Below are 21,727 nucleotides of genomic sequence, written 5' to 3'. Positions count from 1 at the left end.
AGCGTATTAAGCCAGGACATATGCTGACGCACGAGTTCATTTTTGTTAGTTTTTCCACGTGTAAATAGAAAAGATGAGTTTATTATTAAAACACGTCTAAAACGCAGCTTAATAATTCTAATGCAAAAAGAAACGTATAACCTTTTCTTGCAGCTGTATTGCAGGAGCTCCTGCACTGGTCAGATCAGGCGAGCCGCTCTTTAGCTCACTGCCTCTCACGAAACGGGCCGCTTCAGAAGACACCGCGCGCTGCCGTCCGCCCCGGCGCTTCCTTCGGGCCCTTGGTCAATAACCGCCGCGCGGGATCCCTTACCGGGGCGCGCCGCCCGCCGCGGTACCTGCCGGCGCGTCTGGGCGCTGCTCGTCGGCCACCGCAGCAGCTCGCGGGTCCCGACCCGCCGCCGCCGCCGCCGCCGCGATTCCGGCTGCGCCGGCTGCTCCCGCAAACGCCCCAAACGCCGCTGCCCCCGCGAGCGCCGCCCCGGCCCCGGCCCCGGCCCCGGCCCTCGCCCCCTCCCCTCCCCTCCCCGCCCGCCCGCCCGCGGCCGCCCGGGGAACAACGGGCGGCTCCGGTGTCCGAGGCGGATTTAACCTTCCCCGCGCCGGGGCGGGCAGGGGGAGGGAGGGAGGGAGGGAGGGAGGGAAGGGGCGGCGGCGCGGCCGCGGGGCGGCGGGCAGAGCCCGGCGGGGCCGCGTGTGCGGGCGGCGGCGGCGGCGGGGGGCGTGAAGCGCCCGGCGGCGGCCGCGGCGTCGCCCGCCTCGGACAATGCGCGGCGCTCGCTGAGCGGCGGAGGACGCGGCCGCCGCCTCTCGCCGCGGGCATGAGCGCCTCGGCGGCCACCGGCGTCTTCGTCCTCTCGCTCACCGCCATCCCCGTCACGTACCTCTTCAACTGCCTGGCGGCCGGCGGCAGGTGAGGCGGGCGGCGCCCCGCGCGCGGGCGGGGGGGAGGGAGGGGGCGCCTGAGGCGCGGCGAGGCGACGCGGGCGGGCGCGTATGTTTAGCGCCGCGGGAGGGCAGCGGCGGCGCTGAGCGGGCCGGGGTCGCCTCCGCGGGAGCGGGTCGGCGAGCAGGGGGGGCCGCGGCGCCCGCGCCGGGCTCCCGCCCTGCTCCGGCCGGCGCCGCGGCGGGGAGGCATCCGCGGCGGAGCCGGCCCGGCCGCGGCCGCAGCCTCGGGAGGCTCCGAGTCCTCCCGTTTCGCGTCCTGGAGTCGCGGGCGCCGCGTGCTCCGGGCACCCGCCGGGCGGGAGCGGGAGCGGGCGCGGGCTGCGGCCCGGCTGCCCCGGGGAGCAGCGGGGTCGCGGGGCGCGGCGGGGTCTGGGCTCGCCGCCTGCAGCCTTCCCTGATCCCGTTGCGCCCACACGCCGCGGTTTTAGGGCTTTGCTGCATCTGTGCCTCCCTCGTTTCCCTCCTTCTGGGGGATAACTTCACTTTTTTTGTTTCTCATCGCTAGAGAAGTGCTGAATAGCACTTGCCGGCTTGCTTGATCCGTTGCCAGGATTTACTTCAAATTGATAAACCGCAGTGAAAAGTCGCTGCAGTATTAACAGCTGTACCACTGCTGGCGAAATTCATCACTGGGAAAACAGGCTAGGGGAAGGTTCAAATTGTAAAATAAATCTAGAAGCTAGTAATCCTAATCATGACTTGGAGTATGTGTGTATATATTCTGTATATCTTGCAAAGTTTTTGAAAGTTTTAAATCAAGTTTCCCTAAGACTGAAATTGTCAAAATTGGTGTTATTTGTTTGTACCTAATTTGTTTTCTTGAGGCATAGAGTATGCGCTATGTATAAAATCATGTGCCAAATATTTTTAGCTTATGATTCTGGAGTTTGCCTAATCCTTCCTCCCTTGTTTTTTCTTGTACATAGGCACAAAAGCAAGGACTGAGACAAACTGAGACAGAGGTTCAGTCTTAAAGAGAACAGAATACAGTTTAGCCATTTAGAGAGGAAAACCAATCTCAAACAGATTTTTTTTTAACTCACTTTTTGTGGGGGAAGGAGACAAATTTGTTTTTGTGTCAAAAACTTGTACTTTCCTCCACCACCACTTAACATGCACTAGCGTTACAGCCACCATCTTCAGAGGAAAGGTCTGTTCTGCAGAGCCCATCAGTTACTGCCGAAGAGCCGATCATTGAGCCGCTCGGAGCAGTCCTTCCTTATAGCGCCTGCGACACCTTTGGTAGCACCTCCAGCTCCCATCAGTCCAAAACTGGAAATTAAACCTAGATCCATTATTGGTGCTCCACACTCCTAGTCCCTGAGACTGACATACTTTTCTTTGGAAATACGTAATCTCCTGAGTAGATAACTTATTGCTGAGGTTAGACTAAAAGTCCCTAATGATCCTTTTTGGTCTTGAAATCTCTCTGTTTGTGACTTTGACCTCTCATTGGCCTTTAAGTTTTCCAGCATTTTCATTTCTTTTTGCTGATATCAGTATGAAAACTGATTTTAGTCAGACAAATCTAGATTTCTGACATGTTGTTTATCTAGCTATTTTAGTATTTTCTTTTTTTAGATGACCACATGTGAAAAAACAGGCACATAAATTCTGCAAAACTACAAAATGAATACTATGACAGACTATGCAATGGACTTGAAAAGCAGCCTTTTTAGTTACTAAAAGTTACTTTAAGGCTATATACATTTAAAAGTGATCTCTTCATTTGAGGATAGCTGATAAGAAAGGCCAAAAAAGCAAAATTCTTTCTGTCTTTTCTTCTGTCTTTCTTTTAAATTCTCTTTATTTTTAATACTGTTTCAGTTCCTGGACAATTGTTGTAGCTGGATTACTGGTCCTGATTTTTATTGCTCTGTTGGCTCGTGTTCTTGTCAAGAGAAAACCACCAAAAGACCCACTGTTTTATGGTATGTATTGGTAACAAGGAAGCTGAATTCAGAGTGTATCCATTGATATGAAAGTATAATATATGCCGGTTATTACACATTGAACATTTAAAGCATGGCTTCAGAACTCGGTCCTGTGAGGTGCTAAGAAGCCAAGAGGGAAGTAAAGACTAGGGGAGAAGGAGGAGAAGTAATGCATCTTTTGAACCTCTCCCTGAGCCAGATCTCCCATTTGAAAAGAACAAAAATAAAATAACACTCAGGCTGGGCTGTGAAGATGTTTGAAACACGATCATACCTGCTCTATTAAGATCCTCTTTGTGGCACAGCTTAGACAACACAGTAGACCTCTCCTGCATATCTCATCCTGAGTGGACTCAGTCGGGATTTTTGGATCTTTTGGATCAATGGCCTCCATGGTTTGGTTCCTCGTCTTATGATCAAATTCCTTCATTTTCCCATTATCATTAGGTTTCTGTGTTAATACAGCTTTGTGATACATAAGAAAGCTTGCATCTTCCCAGCTATTGCTTGACGCTGCCTGCAGGCTCAGGCAAACACTTCTGTACTGATATTTTGCCATAAAAGAATAGAGAGATGATTATTTTTTGAAAGGAAACCTTAGATTTAGATTACATTATAGCAACAATTCAGAAGAAAAAACACTGCTTAATTGCTGTGCCTCGAACTAGCCCAAGTTTGCCCCTTAAGCTGGAAATTTTGGAACATGGACCTGTAGGCAATGTAGAGTACAAACTACCTGTATTTGCCTTCTATCTTTGTTACGATTCCTAGGCGTCTGTCCTCCAGTGGAGGAGTTCACACTGAAGTCAAAGGAAATAAATACCGTATATCTAACACAAATAAATTTCCTGTCTCAAATGAGTGACTCTTTACCTTGCCAGATAGGCCTCCTGTGGACTTAAATGGCAAATACAGTTTTCATTGCTCACTTCCAAAAATGGCAAGTCACATTTCCCTCTCCTTTTTCTTTTTGTTGTCCTTTCCTCTTTCCAAAAGATGATTACAGTCAGGACTGTATACCTTGTGTGACAAAGATCATTCTGAAGGGCTACATAGTCCCTTTCAGCAGACACTGATTTTCCACTGAGATTAATGGGAAAATGCACAGATGTACAGGATTTCACGTTCCTAAGAATAACTTGCTAATGAACTTGGTGGGCTAAACACCCATAATACTTAATACTTTTAATACTTCAAAAGTACTAAGCTACATGCAGAAAGTCATGTTGTACATTAGATATCTGTGACCTCTAAAGTAGATACATCTGCTTTGATAGATATTAATCTCTGCTTGGCCAAATATATCAGCCTGTGAATTAACTGTGTGATTCCAAGACTTTTCACATTCAGTAATTTTTTTTATTTTCCTTTATAATTACAGTTTATGCTGTATTTGCCTTTACCAGTGTAGTCAATCTTATAATTGGACTGGAGCAGGATGGAATTATTGATGGATTCATGACCCATTACTTGAGAGAGGTAAACAATTGTTTGGCTTACAAATTTAAATAAAATCGTTACTAGTATTTGTCAGAGAAAAGTAGCCACTTACACATCCAAATGATCTTCTTGAATTTGGTCATTACCATGTTTCATTATTGTTATGGACAAAGTTTTCACTGGCTCCTGTTGAAAAAATAGCACACCTTTCAAGCTCCAACCTAATGTCATTTAGTTGAAGTAATACTGTTCAGTATTAACTTCTATGGCAATTATGCAGACTGTATAGAGGTCTGCAGAATTCCACAGGTGCTCAGGACACAGGAGTGGATGACTACTGCAATACCTATATGCTTTACCAAGAAAGAAACATAATTTATCCTTTACTTCTGCTTAATCACTTTAATAAAAGGAATTAAAGTAGAGTTAAAAAATGATGGTGCCAGATACCTAGTCAGCAGAATCTGTTGGCTGCTGAATATCAGCATCCACCAAAAATAGCTCAGTAAGCTCAATATGAAAGTCACTGAAGTCATTGAAAAGATTCCATGAATCTTTCACGGAGTGTGAAATGGGTTGGGCCCTACAAGGTTATGTATTGTCATCATTAGTATATTCAATCAATACCATTCTAGGTTGCTAATTATATCTTTATTTGTTAAACTTGAGGATCCTAGCTTTTATTACTGGAATATAGAAAAGTAATATTTTGGTAATGTAGCAGAACATTTGACAGTCACATGCAGACGAGGAGTTTTCCCTTCTGTCTTGCACCCAGTTTTGTGGATATATAAGCGATTTCATCATTCCTCATCCTACCTAAGTGAGGTTTGTGTCCTGAAGCATGTCTGCTGACAGTCAAAAAGTGCATTCCTGGACTGAAAGAACATCAGTTACTTTCCTGATATTCTTTATTAATTGGTCATTTCTGACACTTTCTTGAATCACTGTATACTTTTTAAAATAAATTTTCTCTAGGGTGAACCATATCTGAACACAGCGTATGGCCATGTGATCTGCTATTGGGATGGCTCAGTTCATTATCTGATGTATCTCTTGATGGTGGCAGCTATTGCGTGGGAGTAAGTAATTTGGATTTGTGTACTGTTTAATTTGCTTGCCTCCTCATACAACGTAGAAAAGGCTTTTCTATGTAGTATTTACATTTTTCTTTCCAGATTGTTTCGTGCCTTGGCCCAAAGCAATGCTATTAAAATTCCATTACTTTCAGGAATTGTACCCCCACCAAAGTTACCCTTTCTCTCCGTTGAATAAAGAGCAACAAATACATTAAGTTGTGTTCTCTGTTTCACTCTGCAGCAGAGTCCATAGCCCATCTGCATGCTTTACGTTAATTAGAAAAGGAAAGCTTAAAGAGGATGTACAGTAAAACCCTGTGATACCGTTTTTTCAAATAACATATTAATGGTAGGAAAACTATATTTCTCAGCATTATGTTCTCTTTTTCAACTGTGTTAGAAAGCATTGTGCAGTTTAAGAGGCAATGATTATTTCTAGAGGCTCTTATGTTCCTTGCTGTTACAGGATTTTGAGAAAATAAGTACGTACTTACATTCAAATTCCAGAGGCTAATGTACCTTTTGGTAATAGCTCTACCAGAAAAAAAACTATATATATATATATTATAGTCTTGCACAATAGGTGACTTGTGTAAAATCACACACTAAGCCTTCAGGTGAGAGAAACATAATGGCAAATACCTAAGTATGCACAAATCCTCTGCTGCTCATGGGATAATCTCCTCCTACATGAATGTAGGATTTCTCTGGGTCCACAGCTTGGAGGCAGGATTCCACTGTTGACTTGTGGTACAGATTTTAAAACATTTACTTCCTCAGGTACAGTTATGGCAATCAGTAGAATATTTGAGGATGATTTTGGGTAGCGGGATTTTTAAGGATGGTGCAATAACTTTTTTTTTTTTTTAACAGACAAAGTTATAGAACCATTGGCCTCTACTGGTTAGGTTCCATTGTCATGAGCATCATTGTGTTTATGCCTGGAAACATTGTGGGTAAGGACATAATTTCTATAATTTTCTTTCCCCTGTGAAACATTTTCAAAATTCAGCATTAAGCTAGCTATATTTTATTGCAATATTAGTTCCTTTCTGTAATAATATGAAAGTGGAATTTCAGGAACATCAGTAAAACAGATGCCAAGTATTTCAAAATTTAAATTTGAAACTGGGAAGATGGAGACTAGCAAAAAAAACCCCATTCTGATTGTCCTTAAAAAAAAAAAAGTATTGGATTTTGCTGTACCTGTAAGGCTTTCATCCAAATGAGGTTTAATTTAAGCAATGAGACAATAACTGTCTCTTATTATCATTAAAAATTATAAATTTTATAATGCATAAAAGTTACTAATGTACTTAAGTCTGACTTTCAAGCAGTGTACAAAAGGCATCCAAATTACTTTTAAAAATGAAATCTGAAATTTACTCTATTTTGAAAATAAATTTAACATTCCTAGATTTCTAAGATAAATCAGTGCATACTTGTGCTGCTGGAGGTTAAGAATTGTAATTAAAAAATTTACATCACATATTTACTGGCAGGTGGTCCTTTAAGAGCTTTTTTCCCCCACCAAATTAAAGAGTTTTTTTATTAGTGAAGCTTAAGTTAATAATTAAGTTGATACAAAGTTGACTGGGATGCAACTGACATAAATGTTCATGTGTCCAAATCCTGTAGTCAGCTTTGAAAAAGCTCAGTGTAACCCAGGTTTTTAGGACAGAGGAGAAATATTCATGGTGCAGCCTGGAACCAGTCCAGCTCCCTCCTTTGTAGGTACACACTCCCACCGCGGAGGTAGCCAGCAGATTTACTGTGCCAGTATCTCTGCCTCTTTCCTCTATGGAAAGCCAAGAAACTTGTTTTTCCTAGAGCATGCCTTTTGTTTTCCATTTTGACACAGAGGAGCCAGCGTAAAAGGCCCCATTTTTATTTACCCTGGCTGAGGATAGATCCCTGAATTTGTAATTTGTCCTTAAGTAATAGTACAGGCCTGCAGGAGAAATCAGGACTTTGGAAACCAAATGTGTAGTATCAGATCTTTAAGAAATAGATCAGTTCCTTTTTTCCATTTTTTTAATGATCCCTCTATTTGAAGCACGTTTCATTAAGAGATTTCAGAGCTCTTCCATCCTTCAAGGTTATCTAGTATAGAGTGACTGAGGTGGTTTCCTGTCCCCTCAAAAAAACCCTAATTTCTAAAATGTCATTCTCTCTGATAGGTTCTCTCTCACCTGTGGCTCTACCACTACTGAACATATGATTTTCAACAAGATTTGCATGGTGATTTAACAGCCACTCCTAATGTTTTATATTTGTTACCATAACTGCTTCAGGTTTGATGTTCCATAGGGTATTTTTAAACTCCACTGCAACATAGTTTACAGCTTCTTCATATGTCTTATGATTTTTTTTTTAATAGGAAAATATGGAACAAGAGTGTGTCCTGCTTTGTTCTTAAGTGTACCATACATTTGCCTTCCCATATGGGCTGGATTCAGAATCTATAATCAACCTTCAGTGACTCATGATACTCCAGTCAAGGTAATATTATTGCAGTTAAGTTTTAGCTAGTGTTATGAAGGCTAAAATGCGCTTACTGTTCCTACTGAGTTTTACAGGTCCCTCCGTGAGAGTGGAATGTGTTACAACTGTTCACTGTTATGACAATGGCTGTTAGGTTGTGTAGACACTGTAAAAATATCCATACTGTAAGAAAATTCATTAAGGTTGGTTAAATAAAAAGCAAAAGTATCTCGAGTTTAGAGTAAAGGACTCAAATTTATAGATGTTATTGTCCTGCTCTTCTCTGTTCAGTTTCTGATTTTTTAAAATTCTTAGCTATAAAATGGAAACAGTGGTACATCCCAGCTTCATAAAGCACCAGAAAATCCTTATATAAGCTATGCAGAGAAGTATTCTTCCTCAGATGATTTACAGATTTCATGTAATTTAGTCATTTCTTTTTGAAACGTGTATTTCACAATATTAGATTTTAGAGGTAAGATATTAGTGTATTAATTGATGTGAAAATTGTTTAAACACTTTCTACTTGTCCAAAAATATGTTTATCTGTAAAAAATAATATTTACTTACAAACTGCTTAGGCCTTTGTCTTTGAATTTAATGGTTGGGCTGTATTGTGATTGCTAACTGAGCAATCACAAAAGGTAGCAATAGTTTATGCACTTTTTTACCAAAAAAACCCCAAAACCAAAACAAAACCCTGCAGGACAAAGCACAGAACAGATATTTAACTCTTTGTTGCCATAAGCAAGCCAGTTTATTGCCACAGCACACCATATCAGTTGCCAGTAATATAATCAATTAATATTTTTGCATCGCAAGAGCTCCTGAGTCTCAGGCAGGTCCATTCTATAACTGAAAACAGACGCAGAGGGTAGGAGATAGCTCCTGTTCTGCAGCTAATAGGCAGTCAGTGTGCAGGGGCGTATTCTACAGCACAGAATAACAGCAGATGATGCACTGACAAATTTTCCCAGAAATGTATGAAAGATGCCATTCAGCCATTCATCCGTTATCCTTAAGTAGGAAAGAGGGGTATAGACAGATGCTCATATCTCCTGAAGTTTGAAGAACCGCTACTGAATCATCGTTTTTAGGGCAAATTCCTATGAAAGGCAAATTAGGGGAAACGTCAGGTGCCAAACTCTCTTATACCCTCCTGTAGAAGCCTTTAGGAAACCACATGTCCCATCGCAAGGAAACTTGAGCTGATTTATGTCAGGGAGTCCATAATTCTGGTCCAGGATATACATTCTTTAGAGTCATTAGGGCAGAGATGTTAAGCGTAGTTAAAGGTAGTGATGGCAACTGTTTACCATATGTATTAGTGAGAACATTCTTTGCATGGAGGATGGGTGAAGGTTTCAGTTTGCTCTCCTAGTATTGGGAACCCTACAGAAATTGCTGTTACAGAAAGTGTGTTATGGACTGCTTATTTGCTGAAATATAGCCATGTCTCCTATGCTATTGAGGAGCTAAACCATTTACCTAGGTTCAGTATTTTATTTTGGTATATATTTTGGAGAAACTTACTTTTTAATTGTATTTCAAAAAGACAGTGAATAAAAAGCTGGTGATCTGAAAATTTAACATTGCACTTCTTAGTGAATCCTTTTTTGTAAAGCAAGAGAAAGTAATAATGCTTTTAAATGTTATAGTGCAAGTATATACAAAAATACTTACATGAAAACATCAGAAGCAAGGTATAGTCTGCTGGCTAAGCTATCCATTGCTATAATTTTATTATAAATCAGTTAGAAAAAACACTGAAGGGAGAGGGAGGAGATAATCAAGTTTTGGTTGTTTTCTAGTAGAGGAGGGTACATGGGAAAGGGATGGAGTTATGCCCTCCTTTAGAATCAAACCAAACTGTACTATAATATTTCACAAAGCCCAGCAGACTTATCTACAAGTATAGTAGCTAAGGAAACAGTTTTACAGTAATTTCAAATTCATTAACAAAATTAATATCCATAAATTCAGATTTGCATCTGAATTCTGCAGGGACTGACTTCTGTGGATAGCATACAAGATTATTCCTAATCCTTAAAACTGATCATGGAAGGAGCCTCTGAGAAGTTATGGAAAAGAGCTTTTCCCTGGGAAATGACAGAAGATGCTAACTATGCCTGTACACGTCCTTGCTACACAAAAGGAACGGCAGGATTGGCAAATTTGTGCAGAATTCCATGTTTTTTCCAATAAATGGGAAACCTGTAGCAGGTCATGTCTGCTCTGCCAGTATACTTAACATGTAATTCATTTTAGCATGTATTGGCATGACTTTTGCTGTGTTAAAAGAAGGGAAACGGAAATTTACTCAGTAGCTGAGGTCTGACAGTGAAGTGCTGCTTTCAGGACGTGTTATCTTTCAAATTCTTGATCCTTCTGCTTTTTTAAGCTTTGTGTTTTCATTTTGTTTGTGTAGGTGGACACACAGAGAAAAAAGGTGTTAGCTTTCTGTACCCTGGCAATTTGACAGACTCAGTCTACAGCAAAGTTTGTTTCCACTATTACATTGGCTTTGTCTCTAAAACCTCTAAGTACAAAGTTATGCTGTAGCTTGGTGGGCACATTAAATAGGTACAACCATATAATACACTTGTTGAAAGGAAGGAGTGATACATATGTAAGCTTAATAATTAGACAGAGTAGAGAGAAAATATATCAGCCTGTGAACTTTTCATTATTTTTAGATAGTCCATATCTGGAAATTACTTGTAACTCAGCAGCCATATGAAGGCTTTGTCTTTCTTAGGAATAAATATTAGGATATAGTGGTTTTTTTGCAGGTAATACTATAAACATTCCTACACTAGTATTTCAAGTACTGTGAAGTAACACAGGTTCAAGTCATAATTACCCTACTGCCAAAACAGACCTATTGTTCTAGTATGAAAACAAAAAGGATGTGGTATAGAACTTTTTCTGAAACGTAACCTTTTCAAAAAATAAATAGTTTGATGAAAGGGATGGCCTGTGTGTATAAAATGGCCTTATTTTTGTTAAACTACAATTCAGATCATGTAGTTCTTAGGAACTGTGCTTGCAAGATTTGTTCTCCCGTTTCAATAACTTTATTGTGAGTATCTTGATCGTTAGTGCTTCTAATTATGCCTCTACATCCTAATTTTTATTCAGTGCTTTTGGAGACAATACCATAAGTATATAACAGGAAGGAAATCAGGTTTTTGTTTTTGCTGCGTGCATGCCAACACATGGCTAATAAAAAGGAAGAGGAAATGAGTAACACACATAAATGGGGAAGTTTTCCCTATAAACTGCAGAAAGATACTCTGATGTGCATATAATTTTGGCCGTGAATACACAGTGCTGGAAGCGTACCCAGAATGATTCCCATGGTTTCTGTAAGTTTTAGCATGTAGGCAAAGAGATCTCTTTCAGTTGCTCTTCTGTCTTAGAAATCTATATGGCCTCTGTTACCATAGTCTGAACAGCTCGCATCTGCATGCACAGTACTGGGGCAAATCCTATTTTATGCCTGGGGAGAGGAGGCACAGAACAGATCAGATCCAGTACTTTGGTGCCCAACTCTCAGAGGAATCCATATGGACAGTAATAAAAGAATTAGAAGGGGGTTTTCCACAAGCTAGGTACGCATACACCTTTCATTATGTACTCATGTGTTAGGATTTATTTGCTCACTGAACTCAGCAATCCCAAATGGCCACAGAAAAAGCTGTTTTTATCCCTGTGCAAGTGATATTCTATTAATTTCAATGCAGTGTCGCAGCCTGCTGAAAACCAGTCCACTCACTGTCAAGAATGAGATAAACCTTCATTTCTCTGTCTCTCCCAATAGTCCTTGTAAAGCGTATTAGACCCTACTTCAAATGTTTGAGACAAATAAACCTACATATCCAGGGGTTTTCTGCAGAGGGACATTCAGGAACATGAATTAATTCAAATTAATAATAAATGTGACTTTAAATGAAGTTAGTTATGCTCTTTTTAAGCCTTGTGTGAACTCAGAGTTAAAATGGTGTTAATTTGATTTAGCCTGCTTTGAAAGTAAACTAATCTATATTAAAATGGCTTTATTTGGATCCATCCATTTCTAGACTTTATTCGGATTAATTTTCTTGATTGTGTCCTACAGAAAAGTCCTAAGCCACATTTTTAGATGTGGATATCTTTCTGTCTCTGAAATCAGTGGAGAAATAGGATAACATAACTGAGAACTACCTGCTTCTCTCATGTTTTACCACTTGACCCTTCTTGCAGGGACTGACTTGGAGTTAAATGCATGTCATTTGGGATTTGGGATGTGCTACTAAACAGCTTCTGTATTGCAGGTGGTTCAGGAAGTCCAGAGGAAAGGACTCTTAAGACGACCAGTAGATTTAATCTTAGCTGCATACCTCATTCTAGCAACGGGGTTTTGCATATTTAGGGGCATGGTAAGTTGAAGGTATTTTAATATTTTGGCCTCTGATTTTCACTTAAACTTTTAAATTTCTGTTTCCTAAAAGAGAAGTCATAGTGCCCATATGAAAAAGTATGTACACTTCAGTCAAGGGAAATTCCTCGACTTTCAGGGTTGGAGTAGGCCTTAGGCATCTAAAGGACAAATTGATTATTTATGATTACAGTTACTGTTGCTTTGCTTCTCCATTTTTTGTGTGTAAAGTATGTTTTTCAAAAGAAACTATGTACACAATAACAAGAGTAAATAGCATCCCAAGTGTAGATCAACATGGCCTAAAATGTTTTTTGTTGGTCTAGTGTTTTACATTTATACCCAAGAACATGGAGGCAAGCCAACTAAATTAAATCTGTATTCATGTCTTTCTAAACAGAGATATGTAGTTAAACTCATATAGGAAACCAAACCAAACTAATTTACACTGCCTAAGATAGAGCAGAACATTTCCACCTGAAAAAAACCCCAAGTTTTATCTAAGTTACCTGAATTTATACACATGTTGTTTCTACTTACCAACAGCTGATTTTTTTTTATGTCTGTTTTTTAAGCATAGCTGATGATAGATTCAAAGTTTGAGGGAATGAAACAGTATTGAAAATGCTTGTTGAACTAGGTAAATCCAGGAGTATGTAAACCTAGTCTTTTGTCAGCTTTAAAACATTGGCAGCCTTAAGCAAAATGGAAATTGCATAACATTAAGTGAACAGTCCCCAAATGTTTAGGCATCTTAGACAACTGCCTGCTTGCTTGATTTGTAGATCTGCTCCTGTCTAGGATAATTCAAGTAACAGGTGATGAATCCATAGCAACGTTTTGTTTCCCCAGTGCAGTTAGTCCTTTTGTGGTTCTGCTGCTCACATTAATGTTTCATTTTTTGCTTTGTTTCTCTGAAAACTTGTGTCTCAAGAATACTTTACTTTTTTTGCTTCTAACTTATTGTAGACTGCTTCATTTCTTATAGATCATGATACGCCAGAGCACCACTGCTGCAGGTTAATCACCCGTTTTGTCTGTAATTTTGCTGTCGGAAGGGTTATTTCATGCTCTACCATCTAACTTGATTCTGCAATCCCACTCCTTCATTTCTCAGAGTTTTTGGGGGGGTTGGGGTTCTTTTTTTTTTTTTTTTTTTTCCCCGGAGAGTGTGTTCATTTCTTTATGCATTTCCTCTACCAAAGCAGGGACTGCTTCACTGGCCTTACTCCTGCCTACAGAGATCAACTGAACATCTCTGTGTAAGCTGCAACAACCATGACTTTGTGAAATGGTTAATCAAGTGTAATCCATTAAAAGCAGACCCAGACCTCTTTCTTGGATGCCTATGTTGGAAAAGAAAAAGGAGGAATACCCATTGTTTGTAAATCTTTGTATTTTTCCTCAAAGCCACACAACAAATACACATGAAATTAAGTTGTGCAAAACATACTGTCCAGCCTTATTGCTAACTTAGGCATTAATAATGCCTTGCTAGAAACATCTACTGTGATAGCTATTGACACAGATTGCTAACTCATTTTAGAACAGCATTTTTTGTAGTAAGATTTCTAAGGGCTACTATGTAAAGTAACTACACTTATGGAGGAACTGGGTGCTGTTCATGCTTATTGGTAATTTTGTTCTCTGTATAGGAGTGTAAAATCCAATAATCTCTCGTTTGCCACCACCTTTAAACACTTTTTTCTGACACCCATCTTTGAAGTCTGCATTGCTCTCCACTGCTACTTTGCTGTAGCACAACTCTTGGACTACATCTGTAGCTTGCTATCCTGAAAATGGGTGCTTAACCTGAAGTTTCCACTGTCTGAGTAATTTTCCATCGGAAAGCTCGTTTGTTAGGATCAAAGCCAGGTTGTCAGAACAAATCAATAATGATTATACTTCTACTACAACATAGTCAACTGACTATTCTCTTCCAGTGAAAGTCTTTAAAGTAGGCTGTTAGCATTTCCTTGCAAGCCCTTTGAGCAGGAACTGAGAGGAGGCTGTGTTTCAGCCTTTACTGGGGATCAAATGGACCTTTCCAACAGATTTTGAGCAGGCCTCCTGGGTAGCAGTACTGCAGACAACTACTGAATCTTTAGGGCTAATAACAGGTATCAGGTTAGCTCGTTTTAGAACAAATTCTTTGTTCACAGGAAGTTTTAAAAATTCTTCTTAGATTGCTCTGGATTGCCCTGCTGAACTCTGCCGGCTATATATCCAACTTCACGAGCCTTATATAAAAGATCCCGCTGCCTATCCTAAGCTTCAGGTAAAGCATTGACTGTGGAGCATACAGTGTTATAAAGGGATTTCTTAACCGGCACAAAGATGAAGTCATGGGTTTTTACAGCTGACACAATCAATAAGGGAAGTTCATGGCAAGTTAAACTGTATTTCACATATGCTACTAAAAAACCATTACAGGGTACCAGCTCGTCACTGTGATAAACCCAACTTGGATTCAAATCAGTTACCTAGAGTTACATATCCTAAGTACTCAGGCTTCTTTTAATATAGTCCATGAAATAAATCCTCATGTTTTTTATAATCATTACCCTTCTTTAGAAGGGCAAAGCAGACTTTCAGTCTGGAATAATGAAGCAAAAAGGGGTGCAATAGGTCTAGATTCCTTAAGCTCACTTTATACTTCTGTCTGCAGTGACACACTCCTTTAACAATGACACTTTTTACAAAGCCTATTTACATGAACATTGCAGAGGAGGGAGTGAGTTGATTTAGGTTTCTTAGTATTTGCAAGGTTGCCATTCTTTTGCAACCTTTGCTGTTGTATGGGGGCAGTGCCTGCAGTAACACTAGGCAGACAAAGTGCAGAACCCAAAAAGCTCTGGTGGACCTGTTCCTGGTGGGACTATGGGTGGCTTGAGTGCATCTCACACTCCAGAGCTGGAAGTGCTATGGAGCTTGAGGAATGGACACACATATTATGTTGGACAGTGAGTTAGGTCAAGCCAGGTGTAGTGGCATGGCCTCAGAGATGGAAAGGGGTAGGAGGAGGCAGGACATATCCTGGGATGAAGGGGATTTGGGTGTGGCAAAAAGACAACAGACATCAGTATTAGTTGAGGCCATAGGGGAGCTGGATCCATTTAACAGCATCCAGCTGCAAAACTCTTTTCTCAAGAAAGTTGTAACTGCAAAAAGGCCTAGGAATCATTACTCCAAGGAGTGCAGTTTTGAATAGTCTCAGTTCCTCAGTCAGCAGCTGTCTAATTTTTAAATGCATCTCCCTTGTATTGCAAAGCAACTAATGTTTCTGTTTAAAATGCAGATGCTGGCATACATGTTCTACTCTGTGCCATATTATGTGATTGCACTATATGGCCTACTGGTGCCTGGTTGTTCCTGGATGCCTGATTTAACCCTTATACATGCTGGAGGACTAGCTCAGGTATTTCTTGTAAAATGTTCACTCTTGAATTGCCGGTGAATACATAGAGAACCACAGAACGAATAAGGTGCCCAGTGCTTTACCATTATCATGCTGGTTTTCTGCCATTGTAACTCAGATCACTTTTATATCTGTAAGGAACTAATTTAAGGGAATGGAGCATCAAGCTTATTATATGTCTCTAATGGCTGCACTTTGGTAGACTTTTCTTTCCCCTTCTGCAGAATATTTTTATTGGGCTCATTTAAACCTTATTAAGCACCATGCATTCTTTAGCTGAAGCCATAAAGGAAGCCCGTTTCAAGGCTGTAACAGGGGACCATGTTAAAAAAAAACCAAAACCATAATATATGTTGACAAACTACGTAGTTTGAAAAAACTAAATGAAAAAAGAGTACCTAATAGTCACCTAAAATAGACAACATCGGTTGATGATCTTGGTATAGCAGTGGGAACCTCCTGGGCCACACATCACAATAACACTAAGACATGCTTACGTTCCCAAAGGCCTACCAAAGGTCATGCTTTTGTAACTCATTCTGTTTTGCTTCTCTTAAATAAGTGATCATAGTTCATTATGAGTTGTTGCTGACGATTACGAGAACACTAAAAGACAAAAAAGTCAACAAGAACTAGTGGATTGCCTCTCACATCATACAGATAAACATTTGACATTTCAGACGGTGACAAATAATTGATTTGTACTGTACGTAGCAAATGAAATGTGTTCTGAACATCCAGACAATGCAGAAAAATATGTATATAATCCTGTAACAATAATGAGAACATAGGGACACAGCAGTAAGTGTAATTTGAGAACCGCTATTAGACAAACACAGACCAGCACTTTGTTCCCCATGCCAGAGATAACAATCACAGATAGCAACTACAGTCCAGTTTAACTGTCCAGTAAGGATGGGGGAGTGACAGTTTATTTTCTATTTGTGAGCAACTACCACAGAGAATGAGATGACTTTTTTTTTTTTTTTAAATAGCTTATATAGTATCTTGAATCACCAAACTATATCAGAACGGAATCTGGCAAACATATTAATGGAGAGTTTTAGCTGCTCAAAAGGTATCATAAACTTTATGAGACTGTTTGGCCCAAATCTAATCTAAAAAAAGCACAAGCTAGCTAAAATAGGCAACCCAGCATCAGAAACCTCTCTCTACTGAGAGATTACTTAGGTTTCGTGAATTCCCCAGGCAGACAGGAGGGGGGGGGGGGGAAAAGCTCCTTCAAAGATTATTTAGCACAAGGGAAAGTAAGCCAAGTCAAAACATGCTAGCAAAACCTTGCAAATTTACGAAAATGCTCAGACTCCCAGATTGGGACTTTATTATTATTATTTTAATGTTTCCCATAGTAAACATTCACTATTTTTTTTAAATGGCATTTTGTATCTTGTATCTGTATGATTAAGATATGCAACATTTTGTTGCTGAAGCCTAAAAAAAAAATAATAATAATAATAATCTTCTGTTGTCCCTTGTAGTTTGGTTTCAGGATAATGCTGATTTGTAAATTAGACAAGGAGGGGAAAAGCTATTGGTAATCCAAAGCTAATGCTCATGTATTTCCCTTCTTACTGTTTGAAGCTTGTCTTAGGCACAAGTGAAAACTCTGTGGGTTGACAAGAATTAACTGACTGAAAGAATGGCATGTTGTTGCACTCCCCCAATATTTTCCCCATTTCAAAAAACCCACGTCTTTAAAGTTTTTTTTTTTAATTTTGAGTTAAACACCACAAAGGCATTTCCCAATACTTGAATGCACTGCAGAATAAACTTCAGAAATTTCACAACTGAAGATAACTTAATTGACTTGTTCAACTGTGAGCAACTTAGGAAGAAAACAGGAGTGTGACATATAATGAATTAAGGGCTCACTTTTAGATTTTTTTGGCCATTCAGAGTCACAAAACACTATTTCCAGATTTGTCTATACTTTTCTCAAGTTAAAACACTTGCAATTTTAATTAAAACATATGTAGTTACTGAAACATGTTTTGTTTTCTATTATGAACAAAGGCCTGAAAAAGGTAGAAAAGTAAAGATGGAAACAGGAGGCATTGCCCCATGGGAACTAACACTATTAGGATTTTTAAAATTATTTTTCTGTCATTATGAAATATGCACTTTTTGCAAATATGAGTTTCAAAATGCAATGTGATGCATCTAAACAAAGAAAAGAATGTCTGAAAGTGCCTAGCCTTTCATGGCACAAAAAGAAATATCCCTTTAATACTTGGTGTTTTTTCCAAATTACCTACATCTCAGCTTGAATTATTCCATTGCTGACATTCAGACTCCAAAACAGGTTGGGACCCTCTGTTTGGGCTTTCTGAAGCTCCAGGAACAGCTCTTTAAACGTCACAGGACTGAAGTACCAGGAGCTTTGATTATAGAAAAGGGTTTGAATAGCCTCTATGAACTTGATAAATTAGTGTTCACCTGTGCAAGTGAATCATGTGAGAAGGGATGAAAAGTTCCAGCTTCTTGAGCCATACCCCTACACATCACCCCTTCCGTTTCACCAACTCTCCACAGCCCACTTCCTGTCCCCACTCTCTAACTGAGGTGTAGATTGTTTTTCTCTCCTTCTTCTCCAGCCAATTGTTTTACTTAATCCTGCAGTTTCTGGTGGCTAGTTTGTGCAGTGCCTCTTGTCTACAAGGGAACTACACCCAAGGAACAGAGATGTCTCCAGGTTGCCTCCTCCCTGCTCTCTCTCATGGCCTTCCTTAGGCTCGTAAGACCTGGGCCAGCCCCCTCTGAAATCTCTTGCAGTCTTCGTCTGATTTTAGTAGGTTTTAGAGAGAGAGCGCACAGAGTGAAGGAAGACTCCGAACCTTTTTTCAGGTCCTTCTCTTTCCCTAACCAGAGTGCTTTCTTGATTGCAGGCCAACAAATACTTCAAGTACTGCCTATGAGCAATCTACAAGCAGAATATGGTAAAATCTAAGCCCAAACTATTTCATACGGACAACAAGCTAAATTAGTACCAGGCTTATGCAAATTGCAGTTAAGTTGAATGGTGCCATGTCCAGCACCAGGCCTCTTGCAGTTGTGAAATGGCCTGATCAGCAGACTGGCCAAGGCTTTGAGATTAAAAAAAGGCTGTATGTTAGAGAGGTAAGGCTGTATTAGAAGTTCACCTGAAACAACTGATTTGGTTAATTTTTCAGCCAAGGTTTGGGTTTTTGATCCTCAAAATTCCCCACTGAAAGAGGTTTCAATAACAGAAAGTACCAAGGAATAGCTTAAACTGCTCTCACTTACCTAATGCCAGCCCATTGCAAATCAGGCACAGTGATCTGGAATGACTAACAGCCCTTACTGCTTAAAGCTATGGATTTGGTGGGAGTCTGTCTTTACTTGAAAGAAGAACTGGATTGGGCTACTAGGGAATGATCTAATACAACCCTCTACCCCAAAAAAGAAAGAGATTGCAGCAGCCAAGTTCATGGAAAGGAAATGAGGAAACACATGAGATTAGAGACATAACACAGTTTCCATGGAGGTAAATCAAATAAAAAACAAAAAACAAAACAAATCAGTGTGGTGGCTTGAACACGCCTGAACATCTTCCCTGATAACGGAAGAAAAACAGCAAGGTGTTATACTGACAAGTCTCATAAACAGTAACTTCTCCATATGGTGCCTCATTAGCCAGGGAAATGCTATTTGGACTGCAAATAGCACAAAAGGTAACAGTCAAATGTTTCTGGTTTTTATAATGCTGGAAACTCACTAATGCTCCTTGGCTCCTGCTGTAAGGAAGAAACCACACAATATGGCCTAGATCTTAAAGCTGTCTAGGAGGCTTTGGGAATTCTGGGTCCAAGATGAAGAAGGTTCTCCCAGAAGCATGATCACTTACAGCACTTTCTGACAGGGCTTGTGACCTTGCTCCAAAGTGCTGCTGGCCATGCTCAGAGCCAATAGGGCCTTGAAACCCAGCTATGTACTTCTCTACAGAAAGTATCTTGTTCACCCCAGAAGAGGCCCCTAAGGTACTAGAGGGAGGCTGTTAGTACCTACATAAACATTAGATGGCCCCAAACCTCCTACTCTAAGCCAGATGGTGGCTGTCTAACTCCTTGGGAAAGCATTACCTCAAATACTGTAGGTTGCCTGCTCCAAGATGGTTCCCAAGGTGAGGAAAGGTAGCAGGTATCTGAACAAGACCACACAGGCACCTAAGGCTCTGAACCAGGTGAGAGCAAACAGGCTGCAAGGGATAAGCTGACTTATTAGGCTGATACAAAAATGCTGCTGATAATGTGCCCCTGAGCATCTGTTTACTGAGTAATAGCTATTTACAGAAACATGCTAAGTGGCACTCTGCTGAAGTGTGTTTGTATTTGATTTCTTTGATTACTCTGTTTCCTAACGCAGGTTTGCTAGATCAGATCTCATCTCAGTGCAGGTGGTTAGAACCTCCTAAAACCCAATTTCCTTTTCTGTTTTAATGTATAGTCTCAGCCTAACCGCTTGCTCAAGGGGTGTGTATTAAGACACCTGCACTGTATTTCACTTACCACTTTGCTAACCATGAACTGAATCGTGTTCTTTGTGAGTCCTAAATAACTCCTGCTGAAGCCAGAACAACGAACAAGATTTGGCCATAGTGTACTTCACTGCATTACTAAAATCCTGGTGTCCCTTTCTCCTGCTCTGCTTCAGATCAAATTGATGTTTATCTTCTCAGAGTTCCCCATCCACTGCAAACTAACTAACTAAAACTGGACACACGATAGTTAATGTGAACGAGCTGTTGCTTGAAATAGCAGGTAACAGATGGAGACAAAAGACAGCAACTATTCTGATGCTTCTATCTTTAAATGTTTGTTTATGCTAAAAATATGCTTCAGCTCAGCAAGCTTCTCTTTGCATATAACCTTCACTGTAAACTTAACCTATACTTCAGAACTGCCCGCTCCCAGCCCAAAGGCCAAATTTTGCAGAAGTTTTCTGAAACCATCAGGAGTTCTGGGATTATTATCTGCAAGACTGAATTTAAGATTTATTTATTTTTAATGTAGCTTCCAAGTCTTTATTTTCTAACTTTATTTCGAGTGAGTGCCTGTCTGCTTCCTGTTGATGCCAAACACAACATTCCAGATAGGCGGGGACAAGTCCTACCCCCACTGCGGTGCTGAGACCAAGGAGTGCAGGTCTCTGCACTGATGCACACTTCCCTGGGCAAGAATCAGGGACCCTGTTGCATGAATTATCAGCCATTAGCCAAGGATGAAATCCTACACATGGTGTTATATCAAGCTATGAATGACGGTAGTTCAGACTGTATTTTTATACTGCTGTGCAAAAGTATGATAGATAATTCAGGAATAAAAGGGTTGGCATGGAAAATGTCACTGGAGATGCATACTTGCATGCAGATTATGCTGTCTTTCCAAAATATACATCAATTTTACCTTTTTTTAATATATACGTTATATACACACCACAGGCTCAGTTTTCCCATATTGGTGCTTCTCTTCATGCTCGAACTCCTTACATCTACAGAGTCCCTGAAGAGGCAAAACAGTTTTTTCTGATATTGAACATAATGTATGGGATTCTTCCCCAGCTGTTGGCTTACAGGTGTGTCAACAAGCCAGAGTTTTTTATGAAAACAAAACAAGAAGAAAAAACGGAATAGCGCCACTGCTTTCAGTTCCTCTTTTTGGCTATGTACATAATCGGCTTTGGATGTAACTGAACTAGTCAAATGGAACCCAAATGAAGTGTGTAAGATGTGTAAAATTGCACAATTGTGTAAAGTTGCACAGTCTATTTTGTTTATCCTACTCAAAAAAGGGAAAATAAAGACAACTGCCTTCAGTATCACTTCTCAACATTTTGATTTTACATCACAGTAGATAATAGTTCATATAGCTATTAAGTAAGCTGTTTTGACATTTTTAGAAATATTGCATGGAGTTTAATAATAATGATGTCAGTGTTTTGCTTCCATACACTGAAGTATATCAGT

The 21,727-nt window shown here is 40.2% G+C and overlaps 1 protein-coding gene across 2 annotated transcripts; it reads left to right on the top strand.

Moving 5' to 3' along the window:
* Positions 1–747: 747 nt before the first annotated feature.
* Positions 748–21,577, top strand: TM6SF1 (transmembrane 6 superfamily member 1). Of its 2 annotated transcripts, none has more exons than XM_067305897.1 (10): positions 748–913; positions 2,776–2,879; positions 4,264–4,361; positions 5,301–5,404; positions 6,275–6,357; positions 7,782–7,903; positions 12,202–12,306; positions 14,491–14,583; positions 15,604–15,723; positions 21,203–21,577. In XM_067305897.1, the coding sequence occupies exons 1-10, from the start codon at positions 822–824 to the stop codon at positions 21,392–21,394; spliced, it is 1,113 nt and encodes a 370-aa protein (XP_067161998.1). In that variant the 5' UTR covers positions 748–821; the 3' UTR covers positions 21,395–21,577. The 2 variants fall into 2 exon arrangements, with proteins under 2 accessions (XP_067161998.1, XP_067161999.1); XM_067305898.1 differs by lacking the exon at positions 14,491–14,583 and adding an exon at positions 13,294–13,324 and having other exon boundaries at positions 21,203–21,282.
* The last annotated feature ends 150 nt before the right edge of the window (positions 21,578–21,727 follow it).

The sequence above is a fragment of the Apteryx mantelli genome, chromosome 15 (assembly GCF_036417845.1).
Source record: "Apteryx mantelli isolate bAptMan1 chromosome 15, bAptMan1.hap1, whole genome shotgun sequence".
Classification (NCBI taxonomy): domain Eukaryota; kingdom Metazoa; phylum Chordata; class Aves; order Apterygiformes; family Apterygidae; genus Apteryx; species Apteryx mantelli.
The sequence above is the reverse complement of the archived record's forward strand: the minus strand, read 5'-3'. Positions and strand labels throughout refer to the sequence as shown.